The 21470-nt window shown below is 43.7% G+C and overlaps 1 protein-coding gene across 2 annotated transcripts; it reads right to left on the bottom strand.

The window, feature by feature from the left end:
• Positions 1–3934: 3934 nt before the first annotated feature.
• LOC102446727 (aldo-keto reductase family 1 member B7-like) lies at positions 3935–20219 on the bottom strand. Of its 2 annotated transcripts, XM_006135476.5 has the most exons (10): positions 20068–20219; positions 14717–14884; positions 14083–14199; positions 13032–13109; positions 11375–11497; positions 8014–8120; positions 6669–6750; positions 6108–6191; positions 5695–5777; positions 3936–4223 (listed from the first exon to the last, which is right to left on the bottom strand). In XM_006135476.5, exons 1-10 carry the CDS (start codon positions 20131–20133, stop codon positions 4184–4186), a joined length of 948 nt encoding a protein of 315 aa, XP_006135538.2. In that variant the 5' UTR covers positions 20134–20219; the 3' UTR covers positions 3936–4183. The 2 variants fall into 2 exon arrangements, with proteins under 2 accessions (XP_075753351.2, XP_006135538.2); XM_075897236.2 differs by lacking the exon at positions 13032–13109 and having other exon boundaries at positions 3935–4223.
• Positions 20220–21470: the final 1251 nt, after the last annotated feature.

The following is a 21470-nucleotide window of genomic DNA, read 5'->3' as shown; positions in this document are numbered from 1 at the left end:
TGTCTTGTAGGCTTGTCTTAAATTGCCTTAATGTCTTAATATTAGCACTATATGGGACTATATGACTCCCTTTTCCCCCTTCTTCACCAGCCCCCAAGGCTACATCTAGACTGCAGAGTTTTTGCACCAAACAACCATTTTTGTGCAAAAACTCAGAGCATCCACACCTCAAGCGCATTTTTGTGCAAGTAAATCAACAGAACAGAGGGGGTTTTGCGCAAAAAGGTGGATGGGGAACAGGTTTTTGTTTCTTGTGCGCAAAAAATGCACAGGTGCCCTGGTGGCCATGCTGTGACTAGCTATCAGTGCTTTCTAATTATCACCCCTAATGTCATTAACTTCCCCCCCACTCTGTTCTAAAATTTGATTGTATCACTTTGGTAATATGGTCATGCCAATTTTCTTCCACAAATTGATCTGAGGAAGTGGGTCTGGCCCATGAAAGCTCATCACCTAATACACCGTCTTGTTCTTTAAAGTGCAACATAGTTCTGTCTCTTGTTTAGGTAGACCAGACTAAGAGCTGCATCTCTATCACTACTCTTTTGAGAGAGCATCCATGCAGTCTGGATGCTCTTGCACAAAAGCACATCACTTTTGGATGCACTTTTGCAGTGTGCACACTCTCTTGTGCAAGAAGATTTCACAGAAGATCTCTTCTGCATAAAGCTTCTTAGCCTATGTCTATACTACAGGCTTCTTGCACATCCCCCTGCATGACAGGGGAATCCATTCCATGAAGTCCTATGGCCTGTTTAAGTCCAGTAGCTGTAGGTGAATGACCATCTCTTTTAAAAATCTTCAGTGCTGGAGAACCAGCAACAACCCTTGGCAAGCTGATACCATTGATAGCATAGGCTTGTGGAGTAGGGGTTTTTAAAGACAGCTTTCCTTTGCTCACATCTTTCTCAAGATCTTAAAGAAGACAGTGTCTCCATATAACATGCTGGTGTTCTCTCTGTCTAGTTAGACCGCTACAGATCCTCATACCTGGGTCTCTAGGGTTCTGCTCCCCCAAAAGTGTTAAATACTTACACACACAAAATGTTAAGTAACAAACCAGTAGAAGGGGTGAGATGAAAATAATACCTCTAGCCTCATGAGCATAAATAACAGCTTGAAAACTGCCACCCTGGACACAGCACTGTATGAAGAGCTTAGGCCCTCAGAAAATAGGGATTAAAATGTTTTGCAGCATGTCTGGCTCTACTGCCTTGCATAAAATGTGAAACTCCACTAGCATGTAGGTTGGCAAATAACCTTGTGCACAGACACCTAGTTACGTGTCATGAATCCTCCATTTTACTAATCTTTAGATGGGAGTAAGGGAACAATAGTTGAGTCAGTATTGCCTGCTACTGGCCTACAAAGCAGGTTTCCAAACACTCCTATTGCTTTAGGGCACTTTGCCTACTGCTCAAGTGCCTCTTAAATACAAGACAGAGCACTACCTGCTGTTCATACCATAGTCTAATCGAAGCATCATTGGCATTACTGCTATGCTGTCATGCTTCAAAGCTTTCTATTGTCACAATCTCTCCCACAAAGGGAACAGAATCTAGCTTCTTCAAGGGTCATGTTGAAGTTGTGCTACTTGTAACATAACCTTTCTGCTTCAAAGGGCTTGTTTGGTCTCCCAGCCCAATCCTTCATGCTCAGGAGGAAGATAGAATTGGAAAAAGTGCTCAGATTTCTAGAATACCATCAGTACAAACTTTCTTCCCAGCCAGATTTTCAGTTTAATGGATACAGAAATTGCAGTGCAAAAAGTCACCTATTGAAAGTCAAAGTGTGCTAGTAAAGCAGTCTGCTTCTCAGCCTATGCCTGAGTGGTCTCCAACCTTTTTAACCACAAGATCACCTTTTTCAATTGAAGTGCAATGTAAGCACTCCAACCCAAATACCCTTGCCCAGCTTCCTTCCCACCCCTTCTTTGAGGCCCCACCCATGCTCCACCCCTTCTCTGAGACCTCACCCTACTCACTCCCCCTTCTCCTCTATCCTCATTCACTTTCACCAGGCAGGGTTTGGGGTGCAGGCTCTGGTCTTGGGCCAAGGGGTTCGGAGAGTGGGAAGGGCTCTATGCTTAGCCTGGATTGGGATGCAGGAGAGGTTTCAGGGTGCAAAGTCTGGGAAGGAGTTTGGCTGCAGAGGGGGACACGGATGGGGCAGAAGGTTGGGTGTAGGAGGAGGCTCAGGGCTGGGACAGGAGTTCAGAAAGCAGTATTGGGCTGGGCCCTGTTTAGTTCAGACAGCTTCTGGCTGTTGGAGCAGTGGAGCTAAGGCAGCCTTACTCCTGCCATGGCCCTGCACCAATCCTGAAAGCAGGTGGCATGTACTGCAATGGCTCCCATGTGCTCTTCTCATCCACTGAGTCCACAGCTTCTACTGGCCATGGTTCCCTGTTACTTATCAATGGGAGCTGCAGGAGTGGTGTCTGCAGGCAAGGACAGCATGTGGGGACCCCCTGCTCTGCCTTTATCAGGATCTTCCGGGACATGCCAACTACTTCCAGCAGTAGCAGTTACCACAGGGATAATGACTCCAGCCAGGACAGGTTAGGCTTTTAGAACTCACTACTCAAAGAATTAAGCGTAAGAGAGAAATGAAAATTATGAAATGCACAGACCAGTCAAAAAGCAAAAATACCACACTTTGCAAGCAGTAACAGAAGTAACAACTTCCAAGTATGTGTTAGGGCGGGAGATGAGAATGCAAGACAGCGTGAGAGTGACAGACACACACACTGTGTGAGAGTGACAGAGATTTGCATTGTCAAGCTCTCTCCATCTCCTTCTCTCTGTATGGAGATAGGGTACAGAAGTGGTGGGGAAGAGGAACACCCTGACATTAGTGCCCCCCCTTCTTCCTTCCACACCCTGCACAGCAAGCAGGAGGCTCCCGGGGGGGGGGGGGGGGATGCAGCTCCAAGGCAGAGGGCAGGAGTAGCATGATAGTTCAGGGGAGAGGCAACTGAAGTGCCAGTGCTTGATAGCTTCTTAGCCAAACCCATCAAGATCACCTGTTAGAGGCTCTGAGAGCTACTGGTAGATCCCCATCTACTGGTTGGTGACCACTGCTATATTCTAATCACGCACTCAACATTGTCCCCTTACTCTGCTGTGAGGGTTCACAGGGTGACATTCAAACTTCAATCGCTAGCTAAGAGTTCAGTAGCAAGGAAACTTGACTGACCTAAGTTAATGATAGCACCTCACTAGTGGTGGAGGCTACTGTAGATTTGTAGGAAAGTAGAAGCTGTACTAATAGGATTCACAATAGGAGACTGAATATACTTGAGGTAAATCTTACTCTAGGGTCTACATCATGCTTCTTTCCCCACACCCATACCTTTATCTACTCTTCACTGGAGTCTTGTGGATTCAGCTTTCTGTCCAGAACACCTATTTACCACCAGCAGACTGATGGAGAGACGGCTGCAATGGGCGATTAGAACACACGCAGCTGGTTCATCAGGATATGCAATAAACTAGCTCAACAGTGCCTATTTCAATCTTCAGTGAGCTTTTGTGGGCTCACTAGCAATAGTGTAGTGCCACCTACAGGCTGTAATTAATATGGGGGATTCATTCCATATGATTAGATACTATAAAATGCGCAGTCCGACCCAAACAGCTTTAAGTCCAAATGTTCTGCTCCCTTAAGTGGATGTAAACTCATTGCTGCTATAACCCTGTTTATGTCATGAAGGCTTCTTGAAACTGAATAAGCTGTTTCATGCCTAGGGATTTAGGTGTTTGGTGTATCTTCGTGGATGAAATTAAGTTTTAATACTGCACTCTAGATTCCAGCACTACAGTAAGAAATGAGTACAAATGTCCTGAGCATTTGGTTAATATTTCTACAAAAGTTATTAGTCAGTCTAGTTGCTAGAGACTTTCACAAAGCCCATTAGCCAATGATTATTAAAACTTGTTTACCAGTCATTACCGACAGGGTGTGGAATACATTTTATTAAAGGTGAAAACATGCTTTTATATCATAAAAATAAAATATCAAACAGCTAAAGGGCTACAATAGTAGATGTAAGGGAATCAAACTGGACAGTCTTCAGGATGTGTTCTTTAAGCTTCCTGTAGAACTTCATGTGAACATGGTCTTCTAACTGAACTAAAGAATCAGTAGTATACAATCCTTCTAAGTCCTGGAAAAAAATCCAGGTTTAATCCTCTGTGAAAGGATAGTCCTTGTGATTTCTGCCTCTAGAGAGAGAAAGAGAGTGTTATTCTAAAGTTCTTACAGTCAGCACTACAAGGATCATCCATGATGCAATCTCAAGATTAAAGAAAGGAGTCTGAATTGTTTATAACCTCTAGTTGTAGTGGACATTTAAAGTATATCCAGCCTTCCTCAGTGTCCTAATTGTTACAGGATAACTGTTACCCCTTCCCCCTGCATTTTGTGATCAACAAAGGTTTAGGGTATTCTGCTATATAAATAGTCAGGATTTATTGTCTGTTCAAAATATAGTTTTCCCTGTAGATTAATTTCAGATTTTTACGTTCTCTTGATATCAGAAGGAACATATGTACTTGTCACTTAGGGCACGTCTAGACTACACGCTTCTTTCGAAAGAAGCTTTTTTGAAAGACTCTTTCAAAAAAGCTTCTTTCAAAAGGGATCGTCTAGACAGCCACAACTGTTTCAAAACAGCGATCCACTTTTTTGAAAGAGAGCACCTAATCTGGATGCTCTCTTTTGAAAAAGCCCTGTTTGTGGTCAAGAACGCCTTTTTCGAAAGAGCTCTTTCGAAAAAAGTCATTTTTCCTCGTAAAATGAGGTTTACTGCTGTTGAAAAAACTGCCGCATTCTTTTGATTTAATTTTGAAAGAACGCGGTGGCAGTCTAGACGCAGGTGAAGTTTTTTCAAAAAACTAACACTTTTTTCGAAAAAACCCTGTAGTCTAGACATAGCCTTATTTAGCACACCTCATCTGAGGCTACCAAATTTCTTTGCAATATTAAGCCACACATTTGTGAGATACAAGAAGGATGATGTAATCAATTTACAGATTGTTAACTTAGGAAAATAATAAATAGTAGAGCTGAGAATTCTCTTAAAATTTCAGGGTCCAACCACTCGACAATACAGACATTACTTCAGTAATTGCTGGATAGGTAATACATGGGCCTTGTAAGTTAGCAAGGACAGGCTAATTTAATAGAATTAATTTAGAATTAATTTCTAAATTGTAATTTTACACACACATGAGTAGCAAAAAATTGAGAAATCAGCTGCCTGTCTATTTTGGAGCTCCCAAAGGGATAGCAGTAAGTTAGACTGTAACTTTAAAAACAAGTAGTCTCTAAGGTGCCACAGGACTAACAAAAATATGATTCTATATATTTGTTAGTCTCTAAGGTGCCATAGGACTACTCGTTATTTTGGAACTGTACATATTTTAATTTGCTAACATGTTTAGCTCATGGTAGCTTGGAACCTACATATTAAAATCTATTTTAAGATGATGCACCCTAAAAAAATAATCACAATACCACAAAAGAATGCAACCTGACTAGTTTTCTAGTGAATGCTAGCATGGAATTGCAGGGGCTCTGAATATGACATTTTATTAGGGGTCCATGGTTCAATTTTCCACTCACTATATATAAATGTTATACAAATAAATTCAGACTTGTCATTTATTCTGATAGATATAAGAAGACACTCACGTGGTTAGGGAACAGATTCTATATCTCTTCTTAAACCTGAGGATGGATTCCATCTCCTCCTTAGTTAATTCAAAGTCAAACACCTTAAAAGTTGAGAGAGTAAGAGAGAGGCAAACACACAAAGATGCTTCAGTTAGCTATACAAGAGGTAAGTTTAAGTGGCTTTTGGTCAAGGACACTGCAGAGATGAGTTTGTTCCAATGATGTAAGCTCAGTGATCACCATTTCAACTCCCTCCCCCTCCCAAAAAAAACCCTTCAGCATTTACCATGAGTTATCATAAAGTCATACCTGAGAGAGCCCACTTATTTCCTGTTTTAAGGATAAGGGGAAATGATAATATTGGTAAGGTGTTTCAGGTTTCCTGTAGAAACATGCACCAGGATCAATTGGTATCTTATTTGCAACATTACCTTAAAATTTTCCTCAATACGATGTGGAGTGACAGACTTGGGAATTACACTCACATTTCTTTGGATGTGGAACCGGATCAGAACCTACAGCAATAAATCAGGAAAGTTTTTCAAATTTAGAAGAGAATGCCACACCTACCTTCACATTCCATAGTGACTAAATCCTCTAGATCAAAGAGTTACAACAAGAGGAAGCAATGTAGCAGAGACACCCTCATTTTAGAACATACTCATTTAATCACTAGTATTTATGAGACCAAGATTACAACTAGTGAATGCCACTGACTGAAAATGTGAGGTTAATTTATGGTTATGCATATGGAAGATGCAGTTCCCCGTTTTCAGCAAAGGCCCTAGGTTTCACACAGTTTAGCTTTCATTAATTGTTTCCTATCTCCTCTGCAATGCAATCAGATTGAAAACAATATATTAAAAGTATCATGCTTCAAAGGAAACATAACAGGGGACAGAACTGGGTGCAATTATTTTGTGAAAGATGTTAGTAAACATAAGAGGAGGACATTTTAGAAAGGAAACAAACATTGTATAATGACTCCGTACCTGAGCTGAGGTTTTACTATACTTGGCTGCAATCTCCTTAATTTTGGGGTCATCTAAGAGGAAAATAGCCTCAGACTTGGGCCTACAAGAATAAAAAGCAGACACTTGGATGGAAAAGATTATAATGTTTTTCTACCACTAAACATCCTACGGTTCATAAGAGAATTGGTAATTTAGGAACAAAAGCATGTATGGCATACTTTAATTCACTCCATCATGCTGTTCTTTACTCCTAAACACCATTCTTCACATTATTTTATCATGAATGGGCATTTGTGAACAGCTGAATTTTTCACTCTCAACAGTTTCAGCCTTCATGAGCACAGTTTCCCTCATAGGGAATGGGTAGAGAATGGTTGTCTCTGAGGTTGTCTTGTTCCAGACCAAACAGGGTTTTGAAGATTAAACCCAGAGACAATCCAGATCAAGCTCACAATGTTTGCCACATAGGTGCACAAAAGTCATGTTTTCATGACATTATGTTGGGTTTTATTATGGTTTTGTAATCTTTCATCAAGTTACTAAAGAATATTAAATAAATTGATCAAAATTCAACTAAGAATGCACAAATTGATTGCTCATTTTTCTATTAATATACATAAAGCCAGTAAGACTGATCTGTACACATTAATCTAATACAGCGGTTCTCAAACTTATTCCCTTTACATGCGTAAAAATATATGTGGAGCCCCAGCAGTCCACTGATTGTATGTGTTGTACTTATGCGGAGCCCCAGTGGTCCACAGATTGTGTGTGTTGTACCCATCCATGTTTCCAGTTTGTCAACCTTGCGGAGCCCCTGGAGATGTCTCGCGGAGCCCCAGGGTCTCCGTGGAGCACAGTTTGCGAAACACTGTATCTAATAAGTGATCGATGGTTTCTATGTATTTATGAAGATTTATAAGGAATTTTATGGTTTGTGATCTATAATAATTCTATTTCATCCATGTTCTGTCTTATATCAGTGTTTCTCAACCTTTTTTCATAAGTACCCTCTTTTAAAAAAAATTATAGTACCCCCAGAACCTACAGTTTTCAAACACCCACAATTTTTTTCTACCATTGCAACACATTTGTTTAAACAACTTAATCGTAGCTGGGCAGGTGATTACATTTTTGGGTGGAAAAAGTACAAAAATAATAAAGCGCTGTAAAACTTAAAACAAAAATTCCAATTTTCTCCAAATTTCAGTTTTGTTGATGTAACCCTCACCCCCCACCCCTGACTTCTCTTGCGTACTCTTAAGGGTACTTGTACCACTAGTTGAGAAACACTGTCTTATATGAATATTGATTTACGGAAATCACTCCTTAGAAAAAAACAAGATATAGAAAACATTCTTACTGAGGCCAGTTGGGTGCTCCAAGGGGACAGTAAGCAGTGACAGAGATCCCTTGGGACTGGCAATAGTTAACCAGCTCTTCCTGAGGAAGGTATGGGTGGCTCTCAATCTGCAAGCATAAATACTAAATGTACCCAGAGACAGACTGTTCTTCAGAGTACACATACAGGCAGTCCCCGGGTTACGTACAAGATAGGGACTGTAGGTTTGTTCTTAAGTTGAATCTGTATGTAAGTCGGAACTGGCGTCCAGATTCAGACACTGCTGAAACTGACCGCCAGTTCTGACTTACATACAGAATCAACTTAAGAACCCCAGGCGTCCCCAAGTCAGCTGCTGCTGAAACTGATCAGCAGCTGATTCCAGGAAGCCCGGGGCAGAGCAACTCTGCCTGGGGCTTCCTGTAGTCAGCACTGGTCAGTTTCAGCAGAAGCTGACTTGGGGACGCCTGGGGCAGAGCAGCTGGGGTGCTACTGGACCAACCCAGCAGCACCCCATCTGCTCTGCCCCAGACGTCCTGATTCAGCCGCTGCTGAAACTGACCAGCAGCGGCTGAATCAGGACCTGGGGCAGAGCAGCTGGGGTGCTGCCCGGTTGGTCTAGTAGTGCCCACGGGCGCTGCAGGACCAATCGGCAGCGCCCCAGCTGCTCTGCCCCAGAGTCCAAAACAAAAGCCTGGTCTGCTGGGGGGGGAGCACACTAGCTGCGCCTCCCCCCCCCCAGCAGACCAGGGACACGGGGAGCAGAGCTGCAGCGGCAGCGGGGTGCCGCGCCTCTGAGGCTTTGCTTTGGCAAAGCCTCAGAGGCGAGGGACCCCGCCACGGCTGTGGCTTCAGTCTGGGTGCCTGGGGTCTGCTGGGGACAGGCCCCAGCAGACCACAGGCACCCTGACTGAAGCCGCAGCCGCGGGGGGGTCCCGCGCCTCTGAGGCTTTGCTCTGGCAAAGCCTCAGAGGCGCGGGACCCCCCCGCGGCTGCGGCTTCAGTCAGGGTGCCTGTGGTCTGCTGGGGACCGTCCCCAGCAGACCACAGGCACCGGGTCTCAAGGGGCAGCAGCAGCGGTTCCCGCGCTTCTGAGGCTTTGCTCTGGCAAAGCCTCAGAAGCGCGGGAACCCGCCCGGTGCCCCTGGTCTGCTGGAGACGGTCTCCAGCAGACCAATGGCACCGGAGCAGCTTACGAACGGGGCTTTCTCGCCCCGACTTCCGGGGCGAGAAAGCTCCGTTCGTAAGTCGGATCCGCGTAAGTCGGGGACTGCCTGTACTGTGGTGACTTATTGAAAGATCTATGGCAGTGCAAACTTCTCTATATGCTGTATCCCACTAGACTCCAGAAGACTGCTTCTTTTTTGGCTAGTTAACATACTTAAGATTATCAAGGCACTCCTGCAAGGAGTCGTTAGAAAACTGACTTGAAAGAACTGAACTGATTTTGTACTTTTAGTTTCCTGTGAGCTAAAATGCTTCATTGTACATAACTGCCATCTCATTTTTTATTTCACCACAACCTCGTGTTAAATTGGGATGTGAACAGTTAACCTTAACAGGTGATACTTACCAGTTATGGTTAACCGGCAGAAGCTGAAACAGCCCACAACTGCAGAGGGCAGCTGGAACAGCCCCTGCTCACAGGCGGAAGGCCACTCCAATCCATCCCCCCATTTAATTGGTTAATTGGTTAAATTTAATGTTTCCATTGTAAAATTTTGTTTAATTAACATCTTTAGTGCTAAGAATACTAATTGAACCAAAGCAGTGCTTAAATTGGCTGTAGAGGGCATGCACAACTCTCACAGTCAGTGCTGTGTGCAATTAGCAGGCACCTCATTTCATGTGTCCTTACTGTATGTGTATGTTACTTTATTAATACAGTAAAACTCCCAAGGTCCGGCACTCCTGATGGTCTGGCACCATCAGGATCCCGGAAATGCTCTGGGTAGCCGGACCATTGGAGCTCCTCTGCCCCCAGCTTCCCCGATTCAGCTGCTGCTGAAACTGACCAGCGGCTGACTCCAGGAAGCCCAGGGCAGAGCAGCTCTGCCTCGGGTTTCCTGGAGTCAGCCGCTGATCAGTATCAGCAGCGGCTGACTTGGGGACACCTGGGGCAGAGCAGCTGGGGCACTGCCGGGATGGTCCAGTAGCGCCGAGGAGTGGCGCTGCGAGACCAACCCAGCAGCACCCCAGCTGCTCTGCCCCAGGCATCCCCAAGAGCAGCTGGGGTGCTGCCCGGTTGGTCTCACCACGCCACGGGTCAGCGCTACTGGACCAACCCAGCAGCACTCCAGCTGCTCTGCCCCAGGTGTCCCTGATTCAGCCGCTGCTGAAACTGACCAGCAGCAGCTGAATCAGGGATGCCTGGGGCAGAGCCGGACTATCGGAAGGGGGGGCTATGAGGGGTCTGGAGTGGCATCCTCCCCACCCCACCCCAGACCCCTCATAGCCCCCCCTTCCGATAGTCCGACATATCTGATAATTCGGCACCCCCTGGGTCCTAAAGGTGCCGGATTATCGGAAGTTTACTGTACCAATAGGAAAAAAACTACACAGATGGAAACCAGCGGAATGTGGCAACCCTGTGCATGCTCAACAGTAAGTAAAATGTTTTGTGGACCACACATAGAACTCTGGGGCCACAGATTGCCCACCACTTAGTTGAATAACAAAATGACAGCAAATAGAGAACCAGTTATAAAATCAATTATCAAGTGAATTACCAATTAGAATGCTACTTAGCAATTAGAATATCAATTTTTTTAAAAGTACCAATTTATAGCATAAAATAAAAGCAAAGTTAAAATAATTTAATATAAAAATAGAAACATCATCTCAAGTCACCTGAAACTTTATTTTCAGAAATGTCATTATGTGAGCAATTTTGAAATTTCAGCTTAGAACAAAAATAAATGTTAAATGTCTGAATTTCCTATTGGATAGAAATTTCAAGTTTTGACCTACACTAGTTATGTGCAATATAGAAAAATTCATTAAATGGTCCATTTTGTCTATTAACGGAATATACCCTTTCCAAATATACATACAGGGTGTCTCCTCTATACATTGCCCTGTTATATGTCGATTCCACACTAACATCGTTGACACTTGTAGGAAGTATTGAGTTATAATAAGCCTCCCATTCCCTGCTCTTACATTGTGCAAACAAAACAAACAAACAAACAAACAAAAAAGACCAATTCACACAAATGAAAGTCAGCCATGGGAAAAAAATTCTCCACTTTACGTCGTTTTGCTATACGTCCATGTTTTTTGGAATGTACCTTGGACATATAGCAGGGATGTCCTGTATATATCACATCTTCTAGTTGCAGCATCCATCAAACAGGGATTCTGTCAACACTATTGAGTTTACCTGGTTATTCACTGGCTTGTATTTTAAATCAGGTTTGTTCAAGAGCCTCTCTATCTGTTCACGGTTAAAGTTAGAGATTCCAATGGATTTTGCCAGTCCTGCATCCACCAGTTCTTCCAGAGCCTAAGGATACAAGAGAATTAGACGTTCTATATAACTAATGCGTATCTACACAGAGACATTGACTGGCATAACTATTGTGGAATAACTCCCCGTGTGGACACACTATTCCAAAATAAAAATAATTCTATTACAGAACAATTAGTCAACTCACAAAGCAGAGTAATAATTCTGAAATAATGTTATTTTTCTTTCAGAGTTATTCCAAAAAAGTTATGCAAGTCAATTTTGACATGTGGACATACATGATAAGAAGTATTTAATTGATGTTAATTTGCCCATTTTCTTTCACAAAACCACATGATAAATGTCACGGTAGGTTTGCCAGGTGTCCGGTATTCTACCGGACAGTCCGATTTTTGGGCCCTCTGTCCGGTAAAAACATTTAGAAAATGCCCCCCCCCCCCAGCTCTGCTTTCCATCCCCCTCCTTCCTCCCAGCTCCCCCCCTTCCTCCTGGCCAGCCCCGATCCCCTCCTGGCCAATCCCTCCTCCTTCCCACCCCCAATCAAGTGTGTCCAGTATTTTTTTTGAGACTACCTGGTAACCCTAAAAATGAGGAATTGAACCTGCCAAATGTGTTTTACAGGTCCCAGAGTCTAGCTGAGAAAGGGGATGCACAAAATATAGCCCACTAAATCCTTCTCTTAGGAGAGAGATATATTTGATTCTTTTTTAAGAACAGCTTTCATTATGTGTTCGTTATCATTAGTATAAGCCTGCAGTTTTCATTTATTCCTATAAGTCAGCAATAAGGCTTGACTCATTCCATATGTGACATAATGGAGAAGAGGACTAGATTCTTAAATGTTCCTTGTAAATCTGGTGTCTGCAACATCATTTTCCCCTCTCTTGGGCTACGTCTAGACTGGCATGATTTTCCTCAAATGCTTTTAATGGAAAAGTTTTCCGTTAAAAGCATTTGCGGAAAAGAGCGTCTAGATTTGGCATGGATGCTTTTCCGCAAAAGCACTTTTTGCGGTAAAGCGTCCATGCCAATCTAGACGTGCTTTTCCGCAAAAAAACCCCGATTGCCATTTTCGCGATCGGGGCTTTTTTGCGGAAAACAAATCTGAGCTGTCTACACTGGCCCTTTTGCGCAAAAGTTTTGCGCAAAAGGACTTTTGCCCGAACAGGAGCAGCATAGTATTTCCGCAAGAACACTGACAATCTTACATGAGATCGTCAGTGCTTTTGCGGAAATTCAAGCGGCCAGTGTAGACAGCTGGCAAGTTTTTCCTGAAAAATGTCTGATTTTCCGGAAAAACTGGCCAGTCTAGACACAGCCTTGGAGTCTTGGTCTAGCAATGTCAAGCACACATGGTACCTGTTGCTACTCTCGTTCAATAGCATTTTTGTCTGCAGCAGCCATGAACACATTTCAACTCAACAAAACAGTAGAGCAAGGGTTCGAGTACTGATTTGGTGATTTTAGAGAGCCACTGAGAGCAGTTGCCACCATTAAATGCATACAGTTACCTACTTATAATCTCAAACTGGTGAACAAAAGGAATCTCAATTTATCAATCTGAACCCACCTCCCATGTGTCCAGAAAATCTGTGTCACTAGGAATGATCATGCCATTCTCATCTGTCGGAAACAGGTCTTCTCCGGCCTGTCATTGTAAGACAAATAGCTTAAAGATATCCGCCAAGCTGAATTATCTATTAAAAACAAAAGTCTACAAGCGAGTGAGGGTGAATTTAAACAGGGTATCCTATCAAAGTAATTAGTTCACGAGGGGACTGATACCATGTTAATTAGTACAACTTGTTACGCCACGCCGAAATAAGACAGACGTTTGTCAAAGCCCTATGGAGACTCACAGACCAATCCTTCAGTAGGGAGCTTCCAGTAAAGATAGAAATAGATAAGAATTCAGTACACAGACATCATCAGGAGTATTGTAGAATATTGCAGATGGCCAAATACCTAAATATCGTGAGCCGAGATTTGGATCAATTTACTGTCTAATCAAGAAGGGTTGGAAATGTTTGTGAAGCAAAAAAGAAAATAAGGGGGACAAAAAAAACTACATTGTACAGGCAGTCCCCGGGTTACGTACAAGATAGGGACTATAGGTTTGTTCTTAAGTTGAATTTGTATGTAAGTCAGAACTGGTACATATTGTAGGGGAAACTCTAGCCAAACATTTCTCCAGAGCTCAGTTTTATTCTCCCACACCTCACTTCCCTCAGTCCTTTATTCTCAAGCTGAGGTGTCTGCTGAGAAAAGCCGCTCCGCATCTCCCTGGTCTGCTGTGGGGGGGCGCTAGCTTCGCGTCTCCCTGGTCTGCTGAGGGGAAGAAGCTAGTGCGGGGTTGCCTCACCCCGTTTGTAAGTAGGGATCCGATGTAAGTCGGATCCATGTAACCCGGGGACTGCCTGTAGTGCTACAGCAGCATTGATGTACCTTAAGAATGACCTTGCAAGATAGCTACTTCCTTAGCACTACTTCCAGAGGATACTGGGAGTGGCATCGATATGTCCTGAAGGAAGTGTAGTCTTCCTTGCCCAGTAGGAAGATAACTATGGCATGACTGCCAAGAACTCAAATAGAAAGGTTTAGAGGAGTTAAAGTCACAATACCTTGAATCCCATGGGCCAGTGCATCAGGTAGAGATCCAAATAATCCAGTTTCAGTGCAGCAAGGGTATTCTGGCATGCTCCCTTCACCAGAGATTTCTCATGACGTGTGCACCACAGCTGTAGAGAAAAAATAAAGCATGACAGTTAACCGCAGAAGCAAATGACAGCATGAAATATCACAGAAGGACAGAGGCACCTAGTGGGGTGGGTCTGGGAATATTATGCCATTCATGTACTTGGGGAATGAAGTTGATATGGGTATTTTCTTGCAGCTAATTTTTGTTAGTGGTGGTACATTTAACTACAGTATTGTAGCCAATGCTGTTTTCTTCCTCAGGGTCACTGAAAGCAGAAGCTGAGTTTCTGCACCATTGCTGGCAAAAGAGGAGTACACAGAAAAGTGCATTCTAAGCAATCATGAATTTTTAAAGTTCCTTTTTCCTTCCCTCCACCCACTTTACTGGACTACTGGGATAAAGAAGACAAAATTCATACTGGTTACAGTATTAAGGGGTTAATTTCCTGACTAGATTTATTCCTTGGAGCCTGCCTTTTGCATTATGTGATCTTTATTTCTCCTCCTGCCAGCCATCAATCTGACCTTGTACTTAGACTCAGGTAGCCAAGGCTGTACCTTACTGACAACAAAGAGGTCCTCCCGTGTCACAGCTCCCTCCTCAATTTTCTCTTGGATGGCATCCCCTATTTCATTTTCATTTTGGTAAACATAGGCACAGTCAAAATGGCGGTATCCAACATCAATGGCAAACTTCACCGCATCTCTCACTTTCCCAATGGAGGACTGAAATGAAAATAAAAAGGCAGAAATTTAAATAGCTGAAAAATATTTCCAGTTTTCCAGGGTGATAATGGTTCATCTCTCCCCCCCCCCCCCCCCCCCCCCCCATAATTGGGAAGTATTATTCCAGTAACATTTGAGTGACCCTGGTTTGGTACCTATTTTCACTATGGTTTATAGAATAAGACAACCAATGACACCCTTGAGTCTTAAGACACTATGCTTGGCACTCACAGACTATCATAACAGGCATCCAAGAAATTCCATAGACAATAAGGCAAGATAGATACCAGACTACACACCTATTTAGGATGAAATCTAACCAGATGGCCAATCGGGTAAATCAAAAGGATGGGCAACTAAGGGGCAAATCTCAAGGAATGGGAGTCAAAATAAGATATGTAGATCATATTGCTCAACATTTGCTTTGAGAACACAATAACAGATTCCAAGATCTATAAATGAATTCTTCTGCCCATTGTCCACAAGTACATGCTCATGCATGGAGACATCAGATAGAGAGCATGGTGGGAGGAAAACATGATACACAAGTTTTCCAGTGTTTCCTGGCTGAAAGTTGCTGGCCATGACACTGTCTCTTTAAACTAGTTCTCCACATCGCTGGTGGAAACTTTCATTCACCTACTTAACGTTTTCTTTGCCACCACAGTCCTTCCAAGAGTGGGAAATCAACAGGATAACCTTTGAAGAGCTCTGCTAAACTGACCATAAATACCAATGTTGAGTTACTTGGAATCAATACCTGGAATCACTTTAAGTTATTATTTGCAAAGTGAGAAAAAGAGATGAAAACTTAAAAAATAACAAACAGTCCTGCAGCATCATAGGGTATGTCTACACTACCCCGCTAGTTCGAACTAGCGGGGTAATGTAGGCATACTGCAATTGCAAATGAAGCCCGGGATTTGAATTTCCCGGGCTTCATTTGCATAACCCGGCGCCGCCATTTTTAAATCCCCGCTCGTTCGAACCCCGTGCAGAGTGGCTACACGGGGCACGAACTAGGTAGTTCGAACTAGGCTTCCTAGTTCGAACTACCGTTACTCCTCGTGGAATGAGGAGTAACGGTAGTTCGATCTAGGAAGCCTAGTTCGAACTACCTAGTTCATGCCCCGTGTAGCCGCGCTGCACGGGGTTCGAACGAGCGGGGATTTAAAAATGGCGGCGCCCCGCTTATGCAAATGAAGCCCGGGAAATTCAAATCCCGGGCTTCATTTGCAATTGCGGTATGCCTACATTACCCTCCTAATTCGAATTAGGAGGGTAGTGTAGACATACCCATAGAGACTAACAAAACATGTAGGTGGTATCATGAGCTTTCTTGGGCACAGCCCACTTCTTCAGATGAATGGCGTTTAAGGGGTCTAGATTATAAATAAATAGCAGAGAAAGAAAGGGGATAAGGAGGGAAAGGAAAGGAGAAAAATGGAAAAAGAATAGTTAATTAAGAGTTTACATGGCTATTGGAAAACACGAGGAAAGGCATAATCACTAGAAACCCTTTTGACTCCTTTACATAAACAGACCTGCTATTGAGGAGGTGGGACAGGAGGCATATGTAGACACAATGCAAAACATTATAGAAAGTGCCCCCATTTCTGGATAAGGCATAATAATTTAGGTTTCAATATCACTATTAAACCACTTAACATTCCTAGTTGGAAAAGGACACTGAAAACTTGATAATTTGCACCAAGTCATGTGGAAAGAGGAAAGGCATTTCAAGTAAGAACTTGCAACAAAAGTAGAACTGTGCATAATAGACTTAACAATATCATCACGCATCACTTTTTTTAAGCATGTAGTTTTGAGTCCTGTTGATCAAAGGCTGCTTGGTTGGGGTGCTGGTAGTTGGTGGCCTGTGACATACAAAAGGCCTTCTAGCCTTAAATTATTTTGCTCTAAAACAAAATACAATCAACCTAACTAGTGTGTGGTAAAAAAATAAACAGGGACTTGTTATTTCAGACTCAGTCTCGTTTCTTACACAAGATTCAATAACTGTGGTTCTTTCAGCACCCTGGAAAAGCACAGGGGCTGTGTCTACACTGGCATGAATTTCCGGAAATGCTTAAATTGGAATACTATTCCGTTTTCAGTTTTTCCGGAAAAGGAGCGTCTACATTAGCAGGCTGCTTTTCCGGAAAAGCCCTTTTTCCGGAAAAGCGTCTGTGGCCAATGTAGACGCACTTTTCTGGAAAAGACTACTGGGCTGTCTACACTGGCCCTTTTCCGGAACAGTGTTCCAGAATAAGGACTTATGCCCGAGCAGGAGCAGAATAGTTTTTCCAGAATAGCGGCTGATTTTGTACAGTAGAGCATCGTTGCTTTTCCAGAAATTCAAGGGCCAGTGTAGACAGCTCGCAGCTTATTCCGGAAAAGCGGCTGATTTTCCGGAATAAGTGGCCCAGTGTAGACACAGCCAGGATGTACTAGCTTCTTCATGGTACCCTACTAGAGGCCTTGCAGGTCCTATCACACCCTGCCCAAGGAAGCAGCAGCAAAAATGAATCCTCCAGGGCAGCCTAGAAAGGCTATCTAGAAGTAGCCAGAAAACCCAATAGCCTTAGATAAAAGGATCCTAAGGAGCTGAGCGGGGCTGAGGAGATCAGTTCATGGATGAGGCTCGAGGGAGCACTAGGCCAAAGGAGCTTAATGGCCTCTATTTGCTAACCTGGAGATGAGAAAACCTGTGTGTTCTAGCCCTCAGGAAATGAATAGACCAGGTGGGAAGAGGCCCAGGGAATAGAGCAGCAACTAACTGAATGAATTAAAGAAAGCAGAGTATGTGGCTGCTGTTTATAGAGTCCTTAGGTTGGGACCAGGTCCTGCCACTGGCAAAGTGGCCCAAGTAAAGGACTGGATGTAAAAGGGCTGAAGACTGAGGGCTGACCATGTTGAACTCTTTGCTATTCTGGAGGGGGCTCATTCATTTGGCTGAGTGGCTCTGCCAGAGAGCTGAGTCACTGGTGGCCTTGCCTAGCAAGGTCAGCAATTTACAGAGGACACCAGGAGTAGCGGGGGAAAGAGACTCAAGTGCCAGACCCAGCTCACGGGCAGCAGCCAGGAGGTGAGTGCCCCTGTCCCAGTGAGTCACTATACAATATACTGTACAGTATCTAGGTCAGAGCTGCTGCACCAAAATGTAGCGTGAGAGCTCAGTGTGAAAGACAGTTTTGTTGATTCATTTGTTTTGGTTTTTGTGAAGAAAAACAAACGTGATAGAGCCAATTGTGTTGCTTGGCAGAGAGACCGGATTGGCAATTTGTGTTGCATGGTAACACAGCTGAAGAAATGGGTTGTACCCACAAAAGCTCATGATACCATCTACTTGTTTTGTTAGTCTTTAGGCTGCTGCTAGACAATTTGTTGTTTTTCAAGTTTTTCTGCAATATGAGACACTCAGAATAATCTCTTGTGTTATCTTACGTTGTATTCGCTGAACGGCAGTTCAGTTTGAGTACAGTGTGACTGTGAAAGAAAGATCCTATTTTAACACAGATGCAAAAAGAGACACAATTAAGGTTAGTATAGGAACACTAATGCTGAATAATGTTGACAAAATAACCCTACTGATTTTTTGTGGAAATAAACATTGACTTTTTCAATGCCTTTACAGAGGTTTTTTTGAAGGTGCCAAGGAGTTCTTAAATACTAAGCCAAAAATCTTTTTCTAGTCATCCTGACTCACCTACCAGGTGCATTAAAAGTTTTCACAATTCATTACTGACAACTCAGTGCATGCATGGGATTGTAACATACTTAAGAAGCCTCATTCTGAAAGGTACATGGGCATTCACAATTAACATTGAAGTCAATGGGAGCTGCAAGCACTTAGTGCCTTTCATGGTTAGACCCATATAGAGAAGGAGAACTGAAAATTGTACGTACAACCCTATTGACACATAAATCCCTTCTCCCTAATCCCAGATCAGCAGTGTGAGACCCTCAGGCCAGGAACTTGAAGTATCTATTTGTCTGAAAAGTACCAACATAACTATATATCAGAAGAGTATCCGTGTTAGTTTGTATCCACAAAACCAAGAAGAGGTCTTGAGGCACCTTAAAGATTAGCGTTTACTTGGGCAAAAGCTTTCATTGTCTTTCATGATGCATTCGACAAAGTGGGTTTTTCCATATATGCTTATGCCCAAATAATCAGTTAGTCTTTAAGCATAACTACAGTGATTTATAAATAAAGCAATATCCAAGTAGTTAGTACAAATTTCCATTTGTAAATCCACTTTCTATTAATGACAATGGATCAGGGGTTTCAAACTCATGACCCACAGGCTATGCCTGGCCAGAGCAGTTGGGCAATCCAACCTAGGAATACTAGGGGAGAGAGTCCTGTCTGTTCCTACTCCCCAAGCCCTGCCTCCCTCCCCCCAGTATTCCATCCTCTGAGGAACGCAGTCTCAGAGATTACTGGGGAGGCCTAGTGCAGGGGCGGCAGCTGTGTGTGTGGAAGTGTCCTCCAGCACTCCCCGTGCTGGCAGGAGCCATGAGGAAGTGAAGTGTACTCACTCCATTTCGCTCTGCTTCCCTCTGGCTCCTGGCACCATAGGGACCGTGGGAGGGGCCAACTGCTGCTGCCACCCTGCACAAGGCCCCTCTGGTAATTCCTGAGGCCCTATTCCTTGGGGTGCCTTGGGGGGAGATGTCGGGGCAGTGATGGGAAGGAAAGGGGTAGGGCTTTGGGATAGGAATAGTCTCCTCCCTCCCCTCCCACCCCCCGGCCTGTTGATACTCCCAGGCTGGATTGCACAGCTATTCTGGTGGGATGGCGAGGGCTATAAATTTGAGATCCCTGCAGTAAATGATCCTCAAATTCATTCAAACAGATGAGCATTGAGTATAAGAAAATATCATATTAGGCAGTTGTCAGGGGTATCCGCTTTTACATCAAAGGGCAAATCTCCACAAACACCATACATTCAACACTCAAAAGATTTGACAAGTGCCTTAAAGGAAGCTGGAAATGAACAGTCATGTCTGCAAAATTTCAAGAGACAGTAGACTCTACGTAGGATTTGCATTGTCTTGGCGATACAGCCACAATAGGCTTGATGAACGCGAGCAGTTTCAGAGCGGCAAACAGGTTACAAACTCGTTTTGCTATAAACACATATATAATGCCATAAGAGTTGGGTCTCAATAATTACCTGCCAGGTTCCTAGGCCCAGGATGGGCATCTTTGCTTTTGTGCTTAGTTCCACGTAGCTGGTCATGGCTTGTCTGCTCCAATTCTCTTTGGAATCCAACAAGGTAAAAGAACGAGCAATCTCCTGGCAAAAGCCTTAGTTAAGTTCCTGCTCCCACGCACTTTCTGGTGATTGGCTGCAGATGGGCGTGGGAAGGAATAGTGAAGGGGAGAAACCTCAGAAAGTGGAGGTTTCACTTAGTCCCTCTTCCTTTCAACTCCAACCCAGGTTTTCCTCTTTGGAGAAGTACAAAGTCCTATAGAATTCTATTCTGCAAGTGTGCAATAGGCTTTGTATTTGTGCTTTTGTAGTATTTGAATTCTTTGAGCGTGTCAATAAGGAAGTGGGCAAATGTGAGAGTGAACAATAACAGTCCTGCTGCTTGGTTGCCTCTCTTGGCTTACTCTTCTCCCCTCACCAGCCAACCAAAAGCTACCTATACTGCTCTTCCTCTCTCCCAACCCTCAGGCTACATCTATGCTGGGAAGCTTTGGCAACAAAAGTGCTATCGACATGCAAAAGTTGCCAAAAGTAAAAACCAGTGAAACCATTTTTTCTGCCTCCCATTGTTGAGATTTCATGGCCACATTGCTAGCACCCTGATGACAATAAGAGAACACAATGTGGGTAAGCATCCTACAGTGCAGTGTTGTGAAAAGGCAGAGCTGATGTGAGCTCTCCGTGCTGAGGAATGTCAAAGCAGCATAGCAGTCTCTCCAGCCTTCCCTCTGCAGCAGCAGTCTGCCTGGTGCTGTGTTCCTAGTGCAGGGCAGAACAGGAGCATTCAATGATTTCTTCTTTGTTTGTTCCCCAAATAGAGCAGCTCACTCAGCTGTCAGATATTTCCTGGAGCTTTGAAATGTGAGGGGCACATGGCTGCAGGGCAGCAAAGATCACAAAACACTGAGCACAGCCATGAGGGCAGGCATTGTGGGATACTGGCGGATACTGGCACTCAACAACACAAACAGCAGAGTCCACATTGGCTCTTTGTTGACAATAAAGGGAGTGGAAAAGATAAAAGTCTATCATAGGGCTGGAAGTTTTTTCTCACCAAAACTGGATGTTTTTCCCAACAAAAGTCACATTACAGTGTAAACGCTTTTACTGTTTTGTCACCAAAAGGCAGTTTTTGCTGACAGAACATTCCAGTATGGACAAGGCCTTAGCCACACAGTTTGACAGTTCACTCTTCTCTCCCCTTCCTCCATGGGCTAGCTATTCTTTGCTCTACCAATAGGAATGCAGAGATGTATTGAGCAGATCTGATAGCAGATCACTTTTTTCAAATTCATTGAAATGAGCAGTCTTGAGACAATACAATTGCTACAGATTTCATCATGATCTACCCTCATCTTCACATG

The sequence above is a fragment of the Pelodiscus sinensis genome, chromosome 1, assembly GCF_052426305.1.
Source record: "Pelodiscus sinensis isolate ZL-2025 chromosome 1, ASM5242630v1, whole genome shotgun sequence".
Classification (NCBI taxonomy): Eukaryota; Metazoa; Chordata; order Testudines; family Trionychidae; genus Pelodiscus; species Pelodiscus sinensis.
Note: the sequence above shows the minus strand (reverse complement) of the source record. Positions and strands in the feature narration are given on the sequence as shown.

Coding starts and splice junctions, on each gene's coding strand:
- LOC102446727 (XM_006135476.5), bottom strand. CDS start 20,133: ATGACCAGCTACGTGGAACTAAGCACAAAAGCAAAGATGCCCATCCTG. Junction 14,200..14,716: donor ACCTCTTTGTTGTCAGTAAG/GTACAGCCTTGG, acceptor TTTTCTCTACAG/CTGTGGTGCACACGTCATGA. Junction 11,498..13,031: donor ATTTTCTGGACACATGGGAG/GTGGGTTCAGAT, acceptor TTGTATCCTTAG/GCTCTGGAAGAACTGGTGGA.